Source organism: Octodon degus, unplaced genomic scaffold, assembly GCF_000260255.1.
Source record: "Octodon degus isolate 3935 unplaced genomic scaffold, OctDeg1.0 scaffold00098, whole genome shotgun sequence".
Classification (NCBI taxonomy): domain Eukaryota; kingdom Metazoa; phylum Chordata; class Mammalia; order Rodentia; family Octodontidae; genus Octodon; species Octodon degus.
In genome coordinates this window covers 480,368-497,343 of record NW_004524674.1, presented here as the reverse complement: position 1 = coordinate 497,343, position 16,976 = coordinate 480,368, and the positions used below count along the sequence as shown (strand labels likewise).

At 42.1% G+C, this 16,976-nt stretch overlaps 1 protein-coding gene across 4 annotated transcripts in view; it reads left to right on the top strand.

Annotated features, from left to right (window-relative positions):
* Ncbp3 (nuclear cap binding subunit 3) overlaps positions 1-9,385 on the top strand; it is a 33,032-nt gene extending 23,647 nt beyond the window's left edge. For 2 of the 4 annotated variants that reach the window (XM_023723328.1, XM_023723330.1), the window contains exons 8-15: positions 1,472-1,571; positions 1,857-1,983; positions 2,095-2,098; positions 3,725-4,019; positions 5,701-5,855; positions 6,912-7,073; positions 8,258-8,420; positions 8,873-9,380. In XM_023723328.1, the coding sequence (XP_023579096.1) occupies positions 1,472-1,571; positions 1,857-1,983; positions 2,095-2,098; positions 3,725-4,019; positions 5,701-5,855; positions 6,912-7,073; positions 8,258-8,420; positions 8,873-8,981 (1,115 nt within the window). In that variant the 3' untranslated portion in view covers positions 8,982-9,380. Of the gene's footprint in view, positions 1-1,471; positions 1,572-1,856; positions 1,984-2,094; positions 2,099-3,724; positions 4,020-5,700; positions 5,856-6,911; positions 7,074-8,257 lie in introns of all 4 variants that reach the window. The other 2 variants (XM_023723329.1, XM_004638288.2) reach the window with 2 other exon arrangements.
* The last annotated feature ends 7,591 nt before the right edge of the window (positions 9,386-16,976 follow it).

The window sequence follows — 16,976 nt, the reverse complement described above, 5'->3', positions numbered from 1 at the left end:
TAGAAGAAGAAATAAATTTATGTTGTACATTTGAGGCAAGATTTTTACAGAAGTGCATTGTGGTACAAGCCTATAATCCCAGCTACTGGGAGGCTGACACAGGAAATGTGCAGATTCTAGGCCAGCCTGAGCAGTGTAGTAAGATCCTAGCTCAGAGAGGAAAAATAGAATACTCCAGCGGGTTGTTAGAAGTACGTGAAATTTATTCATCCCATTCCCCTTAACTTCATGGGTTAAGGTAATGATTATTAGATTTTTTCTATTGTAAAATGCTTTTTGTAATTTTAAAAGCAAGGGAGAGATATTTAGAGATGTGAATGCCTATCGCTTACTATTGTAAATGCAGTAATAGCTTTAGCATCCATTAATGATTTTCTGACTCCATCATTTATGAGTTGTCAGGCTGTTCTAGGGAAGAACTGTGTCCTTTTACCTGGTTATTATTTACTTTATTATTAGACTTGTGGATTCTTACTCATTGGTTATTATCCATTATTGTCATTGTTTTGATTCACAAATGGTCTTGGATTTGGCCACTAAAACCCCTTCAAGCTGTGTTTGATATGCCCCATGATTCCTCGAGCATTTTCTTTATAGCACACAAAACATCTTGTTTTTCTATACTCAGTTTGTACTTTATCTGCCCCAGATCTGGAATCAGCCATTTCTTCAAGGAGTTGGTAGGCATGGTTTTTTGTTTGAGGGGGGTGGGCTGGGGATACACACGTGGATTGGATACACATTTGCAATTGTGTTTATTCTTTGCTGTCAGAGGTGCATAAGGAGCTGTTCGGGCCCTTGTATTATGTACTCCTTTTGAGGAGTGTGATCACCTTTTCTTCCTCTTAATTGGCCTTAATGTGACAAGTGTGATCTTTTCCACATTTACTCATTTGAATGGCTACTTGAGTGTGTTTTAAAAGTATAGTAATATGCAGTTTTCTTTAAGCAGTTTTGAGGAATATCACAATAAGCCAGAAAAAAAATTTACCAAAATAAGGAATTATGTATAGCTTGATTCTTTAACCTTTTTCTATGTTCTTAAAATGTTTTTTATTTAGACATATCATCTTTCAGAAGATAGTAAAAAGGCCACCTCTTCTAAAAACCTTTTGTTATGCCTCTTATAATCTTTAATCTTTGGCCAGGCATGTAGCTCAGTTGTGCAGTGCCTGCCTGGCAAGCACAAAGCCCTGAGTTCAGTTCCTGGTACCAAAAAAGAAAGTAGTAAAAAAGAGGGGGGGGTGGGAGAATCAAATCTTGTATATTTTTAACAGTATTTCCTGTGCTAAATTAGTTCACTCCTAAACAGCAGTTTAACCTTATTCATCTCGTTGTTTTGCTCTACTTGCTTCATAAAGAAGGAATGTGTATAGTGCTTTTTTCCTTGTTGAGAGACAGTGGTCTGATGCTAGCTGTGGAGTCTACTCTCGTTGGGATATTCTAGGTAACTGTTATAATTAATTTTTAGATGACAAAAAGGAACTTGGAGCAGCCAGAAGAAGTCAATATTACATGAAATATGGGAATCCAAATTATGGAGGCATGAAAGGAATTCTTAGCAATTCTTGGTGAGTCCAAAACCTTATATTACAAGTTTAAATAGAACTTAAGTTTTTTTTAATGCTTCCATCACTGCTTGGAAGTGAAATGTCAAAACCTCAGGTGGAATAAAAGATAAGAGGGAAGGATTCAAGATTCTTAACTTTGGTAAATGGTAGGAGTATGTTTCAGTTTCATTGAAAAGATATATGTTTCAGTGACTAACACTGTCATTGTGTAGTTGAAGTGAATTAGTAGATTTCAGGATCTTCCCTAGTGTCTTCGATGACATGTTTATTTTGGCATTGTTACAGGAAGCGAAGATATCATTCCCGTCGCATTCAGCGGGATGTGATTAAGAAGAGAGCCCTGATTGGGGATGATGTTGGCTTGGCGTCATATAAGCACCGGCATTCTGGTAGTTGCCTGCTCAGCTCTTGGGTAGACACATGTTTGGCTCTCGAAATCATAATTTTATTCTTAATGCAGTCTTTTAAGGTTCCACACTTTATCATCCTCTCTTCCTTGCCCTCACCCTCTGCCAACATATAGGAAAGTAAGTCAAGTCACAGTTAATTTTAAATTGCCCATGCAAAGAGGTCAAATGATTTTATTAAAGCTATTATAGCAACAAAGGCCAAATGTGACATAGGGCAAATTAAAAGAAAAGTTTTCTTGGAAACCTAATTTTTCTACTGTTAATACTAACAACTACATATAAGACATTTTTAATACTTTGTCAAATGGACTGACTTTATTGTTCCTTTTCTGATAATGAAAATAAGCAGCTATTTTGAATGCTTTGATGCTTCTTGTCTTATGTACATGAGTGCCTCAGAAATGTGGGATATTATGATGTGAAGTTTTTTCTTTCTCTCTTTTGAGCATAGTATGAAAGAATTTTTATTATATTTTATAAAGCTGTCTTTATTTTGAACTAAATGTGTGGAATCTTCTACATGCCTTCTAGAGCTAGTCAAGTCAGCATACAAACATAACATGCACACACAAGTGTCATTGGAATGGGACAGGAAGAGATGAAGTCTTTACATTTTTATTTAATGCGTATGTACAGAATTGTATGTTTAAAATTTGCATATCCTGTTATACAGTTATACTTTCAATTTTAGTTACTTTAAGATACTTTTGTCATCTGTTCTTTATTCATATTAAAGAATTAAAAAGCAAATTGCCTATAATTCTAGCATCCTGATGAAACAATTGAACAATTAGAGTAACTTTCATTTATCTTGATGAATAACTCTCATCTTCTCATTTGTCTGTTCTCATAATAAATATTATCCTTGTAATTGTATACTTTATCTTCAGTTTTTCCATTTGCAAGAATTTTTCTGTGAACTTTAATGTTAACAGTTGATGTTCATTGTTTTGTGTAACCATAAAACATGTTATGAAGTCACTGTGGACATTGAATTAGGTAATATTGAACCATACAGTATCTGGTCACTTCTTATGAACTGATTAATATGTAACTTTGTTTTTCTGTTTTCAAAACAACTTATTTAATATATATTGTTGGCTAACATTGAGTTCACAGCCAATAGCAGTGTAACTTAAATCCAGGTGAAGGTTCTCTGACACATGTGTTTTCTCTGAGGCACATCACAGCCTTCTTTTACTTCACATTACTAGACAGCAGTTTAGCACTGTATTTGGGGGTCATCTTAAACAGTGAACAGGGTGCACAAAAATGTGAAAAATGTGGCAGTAAATGGGCTGCGAAAGGGACACTTCCTTAAACTGTGAGGGATGAGACCAAAAGATAGTGTTGCTTTGCCTGACCTCCACCCGGAACAGTCTCAGTCAGGGACTCAGAATGTTTTTTGTTGCTCTGTACATGTCCACAAATGATTTTGAAGTTACCTTGAGTTTTGATTTAGGAGTTCAAAATGATTTTGGCAAATTTGCACTTGTAAAACTTATGAATAAGGAAGAATGACTTATACTTTAAATGGTTTAGTAGTGTTTCTTTAGGCTGCTAGATCATGCTGTGCCTAACCATTCTGTTAGGAGCATCAGGATGGTATCCAGCTCTCCACTGTTACAAACTGTGCTCCAGGAGAATCTCAGGGTGCGATCCCCCCCCCCATCAATGTAGAATAGAAATTATCCTTGTTAGTTTTAGTCTAAGCCTTTCCTGTGTTTTGGTTAATTTTTTCAGGATTAGTGAATGTTCCTGAGGAACCCATTGAGGAGGAGGAAGAAGAGGTGGAGGAGGAAGAAGACCAAGACATGGACGCAGATGACAGGGTGGTGGTAGAATATCATGAGGAGCTCCCAGCTCTCAAGCAGACACGGGAGCGGAGCATGTCTAGGCGGTCTAGCGCCAGCAGCTCAGACTCAGATGAAATGGACTATGATCTAGAACTAAAAATGATTTCTACTCCCTCACCAAAGAAAAGCATGAAAATGACTATGTATGCTGATGAAGTAGAATCTCAGTTGAAAAATATAAGGTAAAAACCTATCAATGCTAGCTTTATTTTAATGTGGTATAGAAGATTGGACCCAGAATTTTGTGCTTGCTGGGTAAACACCCTACCACTGAGCTGAACCCAAACCGTTTAATTTGATTTTAAATACTAATTGTAAGGGGGCCAGCCTGTTAGCTCAGTTGTTTAAGCGCCTGCTCACGCAAACGCAGTCATGTGCAGGATACCATGGTTTGATCCCCACCTCCACCTGCCTTAGCAGACCCGCCCTTAAGGCAGCCTGAGCCAGCCCCCCCCCCAAAAAAAAACCTAATTGCAAGCTTAGTTCCTTTAAATTTTATAATCACTTTTACTTATTTTCAGTCCTTGGTAGGAGTTGAATGCAAGCATCTCATTTTTCTTCTGTACAAGCACTGGTCCTTGTTATGTGAACTGTAAATAGCTCACAAAAAGCAAATGTCACCTATTTTCTCAGTCTCATCTGACAATAACAGCTGTTAGTAATTGGGTGAATAACCTTCCCATTGCATTATGCATGTCAATACTGTTGGGAAACCATATAAGTATAGTTATGTAAAAATGAAACTATAATATTTACGTTGCTTGCAGCGTGCCTTCCTGTTTAATAAAATGTAAACATTTGTTACATTTTCCAGTCATATATAATTCATTGTTTGGAAGTAAGATCTGGTAAGTACTGGTAGATTTCCTTTCGGAGGTTTTATTCACATTACTACCTAGCAAATGTATCACCATCAATCTTTGATATGACTGTTATTCCTAATTTTTGCTGATTTCTTGAACAAAAAATACATATTTTAATGTGAATTTCCTTGATTAGTAGTAGGGATGAGCCGACTCCATGAGAGCAGATAGTATATCCATACCTCTTAAGGGTTAATTTTAGGGATGTTCTGAGGTGTTTTTGGTCGGTTATTTGGGGGAGAAGGAAGGACCTTTTAAAGTGATTTGTTTGTATGGCCTGTTCATATCTTTAGTTATAGCATTCGCAGAACTTCTAACATCAAACCTCTAACGGAGTATGCTGACAGAGTATGCTTGTACCTAGCATGGTAACAGATCTCCTTGGCAGAGAAATGTGTTCTTAAAGATGGGTGTTATACACTCTGTGGTGTTGTTGAGTACAACCAGATTGTAGCCTGGGTGAGCAGAGAGCCTGAGGCTCTTTTTTTAAAAAATTTATATATTTGGTGGAGGGCTTACTACACAGCTCAGACTCAGTGAGCTACAAGTCTACCAAATACATAAAATTTAAAAAAAAAAAAATTTAAAAGCCTCAGGTTCTATGCTTACCCAGGCTATAATGTGGTTGTGCTCAACACCACCACAGAGTGTATCATACCCATCTTTAAGAGGCACATTTCTCTGCCAAGGAGATCTACTACCATGCGAGGTGCAACAGGTTGATAATGGTTTCCCTGAGCAACTGGGGCTGCAGTGTAAGTCAGTGGTAAAGTACTTGCATAGCATGTGGAAGGCCCTGGGTTCAGTCCTCAGTGCCCCTGAAAAAAAGGGGGGAATGTGAGTGATATTTGTAAGTGAATGCAGACTGTATTAGATGGGGTTTTCTCAAAAATATGAGATTAGTGCAAGGCCCCAAGTTCAATACCCAGTACTGCAAAAAAAAAAAAAAAAAGAGATTATTGTTTGCGTGTTGTCTTAGTACTTTTTTATTTTTAAAAAGGAACTCCATGAGAGCAGATAGTATATCCACAAGTAATATCAAAAACCGAATTGGCAACAAATTGCCACCTGAGAAATTTGCAGATGTCCGACACCTCTTGGATGAAAAACGTCAATACTCACGGCCACGGCCACCAGTCAGCAATACTAAATCAGGTATTGTTCTTTTTTGTGTGTTCGTGAAATTCATTCTGAGCTTCAGAAAACAGATTAGGACAGGTCTAGGTTATTGGATGATGCTTGCTATTAATCAATTTACTTGTCTCTTCATCACATCTAAATTTTGGAGTAGGCATTGCAATTCCATGATTAGAAAAATAATCAGACTTCAGCAAAACTAGTTTTCAGTATTTTGTCTGAAACTATTGTTTTACTCAGTGTATCATTGGTATACTTTATCTATGTGAATAATAGAAATTAAGTTGGGAGGTTGTATAAATGGTTGAGTTTGAATTATACCGTTTATGCCTGCAAACTCTCAGATAGCAGGTGTGTGGCTGTGCTTGCTGTGTACCAGCCACTGGGCCAGGAGCTGGCATGTGAGAAGTCTTGGTCAGGCTACAAAGCCACTGTAGGTCTGCCAGGGAAACTGGAAGGCTTCTTAGAGAAAGTGGCTTTGGAGTTGTGCCTTTAGAAGTGAATGGGATCTCCATTGGCAAATCTTATTTTTTGCAAGTGAGATGGCCAAGAGCCCTAGCACATGGCCTTGCTAATAAACGTGCTGCTGCTTTTAAAGGGTACTCAGGCACAGGCAGATGGAGGAAGAAACACTTCTGGTTTGGGACGTTGCTTTTTGCCAGTCTCATTACAGCTACCGGTTTAATGTGTTATGTTTATTGAGAACTATTTATATTTTCAAAGATTGATTCTGCCGTTGGAGAGCTTCTGGTATTGTTTATTAAGCTAAAATTTTTGAAAGCTACTGAGTCTTGCTTGTTTCTACAAAAAAAAAAAAAAATAGTGATTCTACTTCAGAAATTCTTTTCTGAAGCAATCAGCTCCAGGTTTTTGCTTTCTCCTGATGCACTGGCATGTCAGTTTTCTAAGGGGAATCGAAACCAATGACAAAGCCTTTAGAAACCCTGTTGTGTCAGGTCCTGTGTTCTCACTTGGGGAAATTTGGTTCTAGAGTGCTTTACAGATCTCAGCTTGACGGTGGGACCAGTAAAGCCCATGTACTTAGCCATGGTAGCACTTTTTTTCCTTTTCTAGATATACGCCAGCGATTAGGAAAAAGACCATATTCTCCAGAGAAGGCTTTTAGTAGTGTTCCAGTGGTTCGGAGAGAGCCCTCTTCAGATGTACATAGTAGATTAGGTGTTCCCAGGCAAGACGTTAAAGGCCTATACTCTGATACTCGGGAGAAGAAATCAGGTGAGTAACATAAAACTGAAGGGAGTGGCAATTGGGAAATAACAGGACAGTGGGAGTCCTATAGAGGTATAGGCCAGAAGAGGCATAAGCCAAACCGAGTGAGTTTTCCTCTTCTGTTAGCATTGCCCGGGTCATCCTCATCATGCCAAAAGGAAAGTTGAAGAAGTAGAAAATAGTACATGCTGCTGCTTCCTTTAGTTTAGCACAAACCCTTTCTAGTTTCCCACATGTGTGTCAGCCTTTCTCCATATACATATCCTATGCTTTTTGTACAGCATTTTACCATAGTCACTTTTCTGTATACTCTTCATAAATAGAACTTTTAATTGTCTTATACAGTGGTACTTTGGTTTACAAATACTTTCGTATGTGAATTTCGGTTTGCAAACAAAAGTTTGGCAAAATTTTGTTTTTGTTTTGTGAACTACATCAGGTAACAAAGGCAACCATGGCCGTTTCCCACATAAACACAAGCATGGCCATCTTTTCCAAAATTGTAGAACAAATTAAGTTTATGAACTGAGGTACGTATTATGTGCCTGTACCATGAAAATTGTAAGAACATATTTCTATTTTTTTTAATAAAATATACTTGAAGAATTAATGGATAGTGGTCTGAAAATCTGAAAGTGTGGCCTGCCATGCCAGGCCCACCCCTGGGACACGCTGAGATAGTGATTGAGACGGGGCATGGTAGATTACGCCTGTAATCCCAGCACTTGGGAGGCTGAAAAACAGGAAGGATCACTACAAGTCTGATCTGTGTAGTGAGACCCTGCAGACCCTGTACTAAATATGTAAAAAAGAAAAAATCTAAAAATAGTTCATAGTATAACAGAGTGTGAGAGCGGGCAATTCTTTGCAGAATGAAGTAGTCTGCAGCATGGTTAAGTCTCAGCAGGGATGAGCAAGTATGGTGGGAAACAGGCCCTTAGGTAATTCTCATATGTGGAGTGTGAGCCTGGGTGCACCCGCCCCAGCAGTGAGAGTTTCCCACTGAGCCCCAGCCCCTCCATTTGTAGACGGGGGAAAATGAGATTATCCACCCAAGCCTGCACTGTGGTTGTCAGTGCCACAGACCAGTCATGTTTTCTGCATGTCATGTGATAGCATTCCTCTGCTTCCTCAGAACTACCTGGTTCTCAGTGTTGGCCACCAAACTGAAATGCCTTTTCACCCAACAGGTAGCTTATGGACTCGTTTAGGATCTACACCCAAGACCAAAGAGAAGAATACGAAGAAAGTGGATCACAGGGCGCCTGGCATGGAGGAAGATGACTCTGAGCTGCAAAGGGCGTGGGGGGCTCTGATTAAGGAGAAAGAACAGTCTCGCCAAAAGAAGAGCCGGTTAGATAACTTACCATCTCTCCAGATTGAAGTTAGTCGGGAAAGCAGCTCTGGTTCAGAGGCAGAATCCTGATGTCCCCAGGGCCTGTGGCAGCTCCCTAAAGCTTGATACCCTTGCACAGGGTGGGGTGCAGTAGGACCTCCCCTGCTGGAGTTGGTGCCCTCCTGTTCCTACTCATACAGTCTCCCTCAGCTCTTGCTGCTTTAGCAAGACACCTTAAAAATGTGACCAGTTCTGAAGGGCATCTCTCTCTTGCTGCAGTTATAGTTCTGGGCCCTTGGTTCTTCTCCCACCACCCCACAAGCTTTATCCTTGAGAAAAAGCAGCCCTCCAGATTTTATAGACATTTTTCTTAATATTTTTAACATTGTGTCTTTTAAAAGAAATGTTTTACACAGTTCATCCAAAGAGCAGAGAACTGAACTTCTCACTATTGCCTTGGCCCTGACAGCTGTTACCAGCACCCTTTTCCCAAGAAAAGTCAATTCCCAGGTGCTTATCGGACAGACTTCGAGGGGGAAGATGAGGGAAGCTGCCAGCTCGCCCTTCCGGGATCCTAGTGTGGGGGCGACTGTCACCGACCTGACCTCAGAGGTGCACCAGTGCTGGCCAGGTAGATAAGAGACGCAGCATCAATCGCGCTTCCTTGCGTTCCTCCCTTGGATTTCTGTTGGGGACTCATTGGCTGTCAGCTTGATGTGAAGATTAAGTTCAGTGCTGTGGGATTTTTAGGAATAAAAAACTGTGACTTATGGATATGGGATTGATTTTTGTGCTAGGATTGGGGTCATGGGTTAATGCTGAACAATTTTTAAGTCTGTACGTATTATGTTTAAAATTATTGATTTCAAAGTTTAAATTTTTAATTTTTATATGTGGAAGTTCTTCCTGTTGACTACAGGGGAAACTCAAGTGGTGTCTTCTTTTGTGCTGTTAAATATATATTATATACTTTGGAAGAAGGTAAAGAGAGGAGTCTCATTATTTTTAAATGATCCTAATTGTATGGTCTGTTTGTTGTTTGTAGCATTCACCCACTGTGGGGGGAAAAAAACCTATCCACCTGAGATGGGACCTTGTTCACTATCACTTTAAAAGTGAAGATAATTTATTCTTTTTGTGTTCAAGTTGTGGCTGAAGAACTCTTCAAAACTAGCAAATAATATTTTCAGAAATGTTTTGTTTAAGCTCCTTTAGGCTATTTTACATGAAAGGTGGTAGTTTTGGTTTGTCTTCACATCTAATTTTTATTTTAAAGTACTTAATTCTGTAGTTTTCTGCATAATGTTTCACTTCAGTGAATTAGAGCATGGGACTTAGAGGTCCTAGTAAGCCTTTGTGTTGTCACACTCTTCACCCCCTGGCTTGTTCTCCAGCCAGTGCAACCCTGCATCGAGATAGAGCCTTTACTGGTGGCTGAATTGATTTCACAGTGATAGTTGGTTACACTGTGGTGCAAACAAGTACATTCAAAGCAGTGTTGTTAACTGAGAAAGGAAAGGGCTGAGACTCCAGAATTGTAAGGAAAACTGCATCAGAGCATATTTTAACCTACCTGTCCCCTACCATGTTTCAGGTTCCCAGGATTCTGGGAAAGAGGTGAGTCACTGGTTTCTCTGCCCGTGGAGACCTAAGTCTTCTGATAGTTTTCAGCTGTTCTTGTCCTGTGACACATGGTTCAGAGCCAGGTTCTTAGGCACAGGGATTGTTGGGGTGAAAGGTACAAGGGCCTGAGAATCAGGGACCTAGGCCTTGATCTGCCCAGCTAGCAAATGATGGGGTGGTACTGAGCTTCTGGTTTTGTTGGTTTATCTCAGTGGTGTTTTACTCTTCCCAGGTGGAGTGGACTGGCCAGCACGCCTTTCTGTTGCAGGTGGCCAAAGAGTCAAGGAGACAACTGAGGGCAAGCATGAGATTGTAGGCAGGGACTCATCCCTGACTGGTTACAGTGTCCGGTTCTGCTGAGGGGTTAGTGATGTGGTCTCCACCGGGCTTAGGAGTGTCCTTCATAGGCTTCCCTTTTGTTTCTCAGTCACAATGCTGACCTACCCACAGGCTCATTGGCCTCCTGTCCTTTCAGCCCTTGCCAGCCTCCTGCCAGAGATCAGGGAAGTCTAGCAGCAGCGTGATGTGCATTCAAAACTGGAGCTTTGGTCTAACCATGAAAATGCCCATTTCAGAGCCTTGTAGTTCTCACAGACACAGAGAACCCAAAAAGGTAGTTAAGTGCCTGCCTGGCAAGCACAAGGTCCTGAGTTTGATCCCTGGTACCACACACACACACACACACACACACACAAGCACAAGGTCCTGAGTTTGATCCCTGGTAACACACACACATACACACACACACACACGACATAAAAAGAAAACATGCCAAAAAGGTAGCTTTAGGATTTTATTTCCTAAAGTGGTTGGCCTTCCTCGCCTCTCTCTGGCCTGCACTCAGCCACTCAGGTCTGGTAGTGCCTTGAGCGTGCCCTAAATGGCCGCCTTGTCTCCATAGAGGTAGGAGTGAGATGCACAGTCAGACAGCTCGACCAGCAGCTGTGTGCTTTCCTCCAGGTGTTCTCTACAGGCAGACAGTAGGGCTACACTACTGTTCTCGGTCCTGACAGGCAGATTTTAGATACAGTTGTGCTGCTTAATAATAATTGCAGACACCTCATGGCTGTTTCCCTTCTCCCTTTTGGGAGAATGCCAGGCACTCAGGAGAACTTGGTGGAGCCCACCGCAGTATGTGAACACTCAGTATGGAGTCGCGTCTGTGAGTCCCTTTGCTTCAGTCACTGTCTTAGCCTGCTCCCTCTTCCCTGACTGCCCCTTTCTGGTCTGTGCACTGCAGCTGGCATGAATTTTTGTTGTTAGCAGTTTCATTGACAGATGATTTCTTTGTATAGTATGAAATTCACCCATTTCAAGTGTATGTGTCAGTGGGTTTTAGTATATTTACAGAGTTGTGGAACCATTGCCATAATAATTTTACAACATTTTTATTATCAAAAGGAAGTCTTGAACCCATTAGCAGTCACTCTTCGATCTTCTTTCTCTCTAGCTCCTGGCAGCTGCTAATCTTTCTGTCTTTGTGGCTTTGTCTTTCCTGGGCACTCAGTATAAATGGAGTCACACACTATATTTTTGTTTGTGACTTGTTTCTTTCACTTAAGACATTTTCGGGGCTGGTGAGATGGCTCAGTGGTCTAAAGCGCCTACTTAGAACAAGCTTAGCAAAGCCCAGGGACCGCGGTTCAATCCCCAGCACCACATGCCAGCCAGCCCGCCCCCCTGGTGGGCTGAGCTGGCCACACACACACACACACACACACACATAAAATATTAAAAATAAATAAAGAAAACTAATTTAAAAAAAAAAAAGACATTTTCAAGGTTCATCCCTGTTGTCGTATCTGCATTTCTTTTTTTTTTTTAATTGTAGAATAATATTCCATTGTGTACCATGTTGGATAGACCATGTTTTATTTCTCTATTAATCAGCTAATGAACATTTAGGTTTCCATTTTTTTTTACTATTTTGAATAGTTTTTTATGAACAAGTATGTGCTTGTTTGTGGACATACGTGGTCCCCCCTCCCCTTGTTGTTTTGTTTGTTTTAGATAGGGTCTCGCTACGTAGTCCAGGCTAGCCATGAACTTGCAGCAATCCTATTGCTTCAGCCTTGTGAGAGCTGGAATTGCAGGTGCATGCCACCGTGCTTGGCATTTTCTTGGGTTTATACCTAGGAGTAGAGTTGCTGGGTCATACAGTAACTGTTTTTTGATTGGACCAAGACCTTGCATACGCGAGGTAAGGATTCTGCTACTAAATTACATCCTGACCCCTTTTTAAAAATTTTGATAGAGCATCTCACTAAGTTCCCCAGGATGTCCTTGAACTTGTGATCCTCCTGCCTCAGCCTCCTGAGTTGCTAGGATTATAGGCATATTGTGACCCGCTGATTGGTTTCTCTTTAGTCGCTTGAGAAATTGCTGGGCTGATTTCCCAAACAGCTGTATCATTTTATATTCCTGTCTATAGTGTATGAGGGTTCCAGCTTCCCCACATCTTCAGGAATACTTTTTTTAAAATGTGAACTGGTATCTCTGTGGCTTTGATTTGTATTTCCTTAGTGACCAGTGGTACTGGGTATCTTTTCATGTGCTTCAAAGTGAACTTTTAAGAATGTAAAAGTGATCTTTTTATTCTTCTGCTTAAGACCTTTCCTGAGCTTTATTATCTCCTTTGTGATAAATCCAAACTCCTTTTATAGCTCATAAATGCTGGTTATGATCTAGCTTCTAGGCCAGTACTCCCCTGTACTCTGTTCACTGGATCCCTGGAATCTGTCTTTTTTGGGGGGGTGGCGGAGGGTCACAGGGGTTCTGGGTATTGAGCCCAGAGCCTTTGCACTGAGTTTTATCTTTAGCCCTTTAAAATTTTTAAAATCTTAAAAATTTGAGAGAAAATCTTGCTTAGTTGAGAAATTGTCCGAGCTGGGCTTGAACTTGTGATCCTCTTGCTTCTATCTCCAGAGTGCTGGGATTGCAGGTGTGTAGCACACCTCTGGCTCCTTGGCTCTGTCTTAATCTCAGTATTCCAGACTCATGGTGCACACTGCTAGTGACACACTTTCCCAGTCCTCATACCCTGTCACTCAGCCTTTAGCCCTTGGAGGCCTCTTTGGGAAACAGCCTGCAGTTTTCAGAGGCAAGGAACAGTGTGCTGACGTGAAGGAATCATACTCTTGAAACGTCAGTGCCTGAGGTAGAATTGAACATAATCAAAATTCCTCTTGGAAAAAAAACCACCGTGGGAACCCAAGGTGGGCGCCATATTTTAGACGAGTACCACAGTCTGGCAGTCATTTCTGGCCTGTGTGGGAGTGGTCACTATTGCTTTCAGGAAACTCAAGAGAAGTAGCTGGCCTACAATTACTTACTTTAGTTGCTAGTGAGATTGTCGCTTTTGAGGAGCTTAGAGAGTTAGATTACAGAAGCAGCCAAGGAAGAAACTTGCCCAGGACCCCCTGCCTACCCAGGCTCACAGAGGCAAGGAGGAGAAGCTGGAATGACCTAAGCAACTTGGAATTGTTTAGTTTTTTAAATAACTTTTCAGGCATACCATTGTGTTTGACTAAGTGAAGTATATGTACTGTCAAATATGCTGTATTCACCAACCCAGCACCTGTCCACTGGCCTGGAACTGTTTTGCTAGACTGTAATCTCCGCGAGAGCAGGGCCATGTCGGGCATGTTCCTCGAGATTTCCCCACAGGAAATTTCCCCACAGATTTCCTCCACCCAGGCCTGGCACCTAGCAGGTCCTCCCTAAACATTTGTGGAGTTTGTAAGATCCTCCACCTCAGAGCTACTTCTTCTGAGGCTCCCAGACCATTACAGGGCAGTTCTCCTTCTTCTGCCATATACATTCAGTGTCTTATTTTCTTATTTTATTTCCCTTTTAGCCTGTGAGCTCCTAATGAGCAGGTGTCTTCATGTCTCTTTGTGTCCTTGCACCAGGCTAACCTAGAGTAAGTTGTGCTTCACGTGTTCAGGAAATGAATGAATCATGGTAACCTAGTCCTGCTTTTGCACAAGTCTAATTCTAGATGAGCCCACCAGATACAGAAGGGGACTTCAGGGTACAGACACTAGGCTTATGTAAGACAAAGGTCCCAGGGAGACCTCAATAAACATCCAGTGTTGATGACTGTGATGTATCTGAGCTACAGTTTCCGGTTCTGTAAAGAATGTGTTAGCAAGTCATGCAGACAGTCCTGGGTTTTTTTTTTTTTTTTAAATTTTTTTTTTATTTTTAGAAAAGCATTCCTCTGTCCCATGGAAGAAAGGAAGTTGGCAGGAAGGTGACATGTCCTAAAGAGAGACTGCGGCGGAGCCAATTTTGAGGCTCTGGCCTTTTTGGAGTAGAAAATAACACCGGGTGACAAGAAGCAGCTCATTCTCAGCAGCAACTCTTGTCTAAAGCAGTATTCCTCGGGTTTTTCAAGTGGAGCACTGTCCAGGTAATGGGAAAAATGCTTACACGCACTTTCAATCAGCAAGTTGCAGCAAGCTATACAGATTAGTTAACTGCTGCCCAGAGAAGTTTGATATATAAGTATTTGCTTTTAAACTTTATAACAAGAATTAAGTTAGAAATTAAACCTTTTAAGTAAGAGGAAAGCATGCTTTTGGTAATTTTGAGAATAGCACATTCTCTTCCAGGCAGATTGTTATGGTGTCATTTGACCCACAACAAACATAAATATTTATAAAATCTTAGGAGAAAAAAACACTGTAACCTTTCTCCCCCAATGAAATTCTATGAATGTTTCACAGAACTTTGTTGTTCCTGGGAGCATTTAGGGAAACACTGTTTTCAAAAATGTGTTTTAAATAGCTGAGAGGCATCAGAGTGGGATTTTGGTGTGCTATAAATAAAACACTAGAGTATGGGTGATACTTGACTTCCCACAGTCACTGCCCTGCTTAATTGGAGAGTCTGACCTGCTTGAGCAATTCCAGAGGCCTTCTCTGGAAGCCTGTGTTCTTCAATACTGAGACACTGTTACCCCAGATTATGTTTCATCCTCAGCCCTAGAGCAGTGTAGTTTTCCACAGGCAAGAGGCCAGTGTCATTGCCACAACAGAAGATACAGTCTTGGGGCTGGGGAGATAACTCAGTAGAATAAGCGCTTGCCTGTCAAGCGCAAGGGCCTGAGTTCAAGTCCCAGTTCCGCTAAAAAAAAAGAAGATAGTCTTTGGTGGTCATAGATCCTGTGATGTGTCCTTTTTTCCCCTTCTAGACACGGGGTTCTCAGAGAACCCTTGAGCAGTTGGCAGTACCTTTAGCTCAGGGAGAATTTTCTTTTAGAGAAAGAAATAGGATGATAGCCAGAGCTGGGGTTGGAGCACGAGGAACTCATTCTACCTCATGTGCTTCCCCGGGAAAGACTCATCCATTCCTCTCTGGGCCTCGGTTCTGTTGTCAAGTAAAGGGCTCCCTGGGATGATAACTGTCTTTCTCTTAGTGCTGAAGTGTGTTTGAGGACCTCTGCTGCCTTTCCCAATGAACACTGGGAATATGAACTAAACAGGCGGGAGATGGGGCCGGCAAGGGGCTGGTCCCAGGATCCAGTGCAGCCCTTCCCCTCCCAGTCCCAGTTACAAAGGGATAAACAATCCCCTCTTCTTCTTTGCTCCTAACACCCTCATGTCCAGCATGTTTCACACCCACACCCACCAGTCTTGTTTGGGCTGGAAGCCCAGTATGTGAGTCTGTTAGGGCTGCCTTGACTCAGTGTCAGAACAGGCGGCTTAGACAGCAGGCGTTCTCCTCGAGGGGCTGGAGCCTGGGAGTCAGACCAAGGTGCCAGGCTGGCGAGGGCCCTCTGCCAGGCTGGCTCACTGCTTTTCCTCTGCATGTGGCCCTTCTTATGCCACCAGTCCTGTCAAGTTAGGGCCAGGCCCTACTTACCCTTTTGACTTCTTTTAACTTTGTCTTCTGAAAGTCCCATCTCCAAATAGAGCTACATTGTGCGTTAGAGTTTCAACATACGATTGAGAAGGATGCAGTTCAGTCCACAGTCCCAGAAATGAAGGGTGCCAGCCCGCGTTTGTGCAGTGAGCGCCCCTGTTTATTTTCTGAGACAAGATCTAGCTGTGTAGCTGAGGCAGGCCTCAGACTTGGAGTGGGCAGCTTCCTGAGTGCTAGGATGAGAGGTGTGCACTGCCACATCTGGCTCCACTTTTGGTTTTTTAAAGCTTAACCCATGGATCTGAAGGTGTGATCTGAAGTGGTTCAGAGTCCTGATTCTGGGGGAAACAAACTGGGTCCTACTGCACCACTTACTGTCTGCCTTTACCCTATCACTGGGAGCCAGCATCCCCATCTGTGAAATCCCTCAGAGGAAGGCTTGCATGCAAAGCTTTGGCCTTGCTTTGTGTGGTTCCTGCTCAGTCTTAGTGGCAGTGATCCCCACTGCTCTGCCCCGTGTGCCCTGCAGGCCTCACTCTTCTGGGTTGACGCTGCCCAGCTTGCCGGGCTGGGAAGACAGAAGGAGTTCTGAGCTGTTGCCCGTGTGGTACAGTCTCCTGCACTCACGGTGTCTCATTACACTTCTGACTGACTGTCCAGATGGAGCAGGCCCACCTCATGCCACGCACCTTCTCTGTCCCTGAACATTGTGCAGAACTTACTTTGTGGTGTCAAGGACAGGGTGAAGGACGTACTGCCACATTTCATCTTGCTACTCACTATTCCTTCCCTCGCTTGCCCCTTCTTTTCCTTTTTTTTTTTTTTTTCCTTCAGACCCAGGGATTGAACTCAGGCCCTTGCACTTGCCAGGCAAGTGCTTATTCTGCTGAGCTATCTTCCTGGCCCCTGGCCCCTACCCCTTCTTTCCTTCCCTCTAAGCCGTGAACAGTTTGGGAATGCTGGCATACATCCTTCCCCTGGACTCCTACAGCAGGGTGTCCGCTCACGTGCCCACAATACAGTCTTCAAATTAAGGAAAGGTGCAGTATCCAGTCAGTGTAATCATTATTATTATTTTTTTT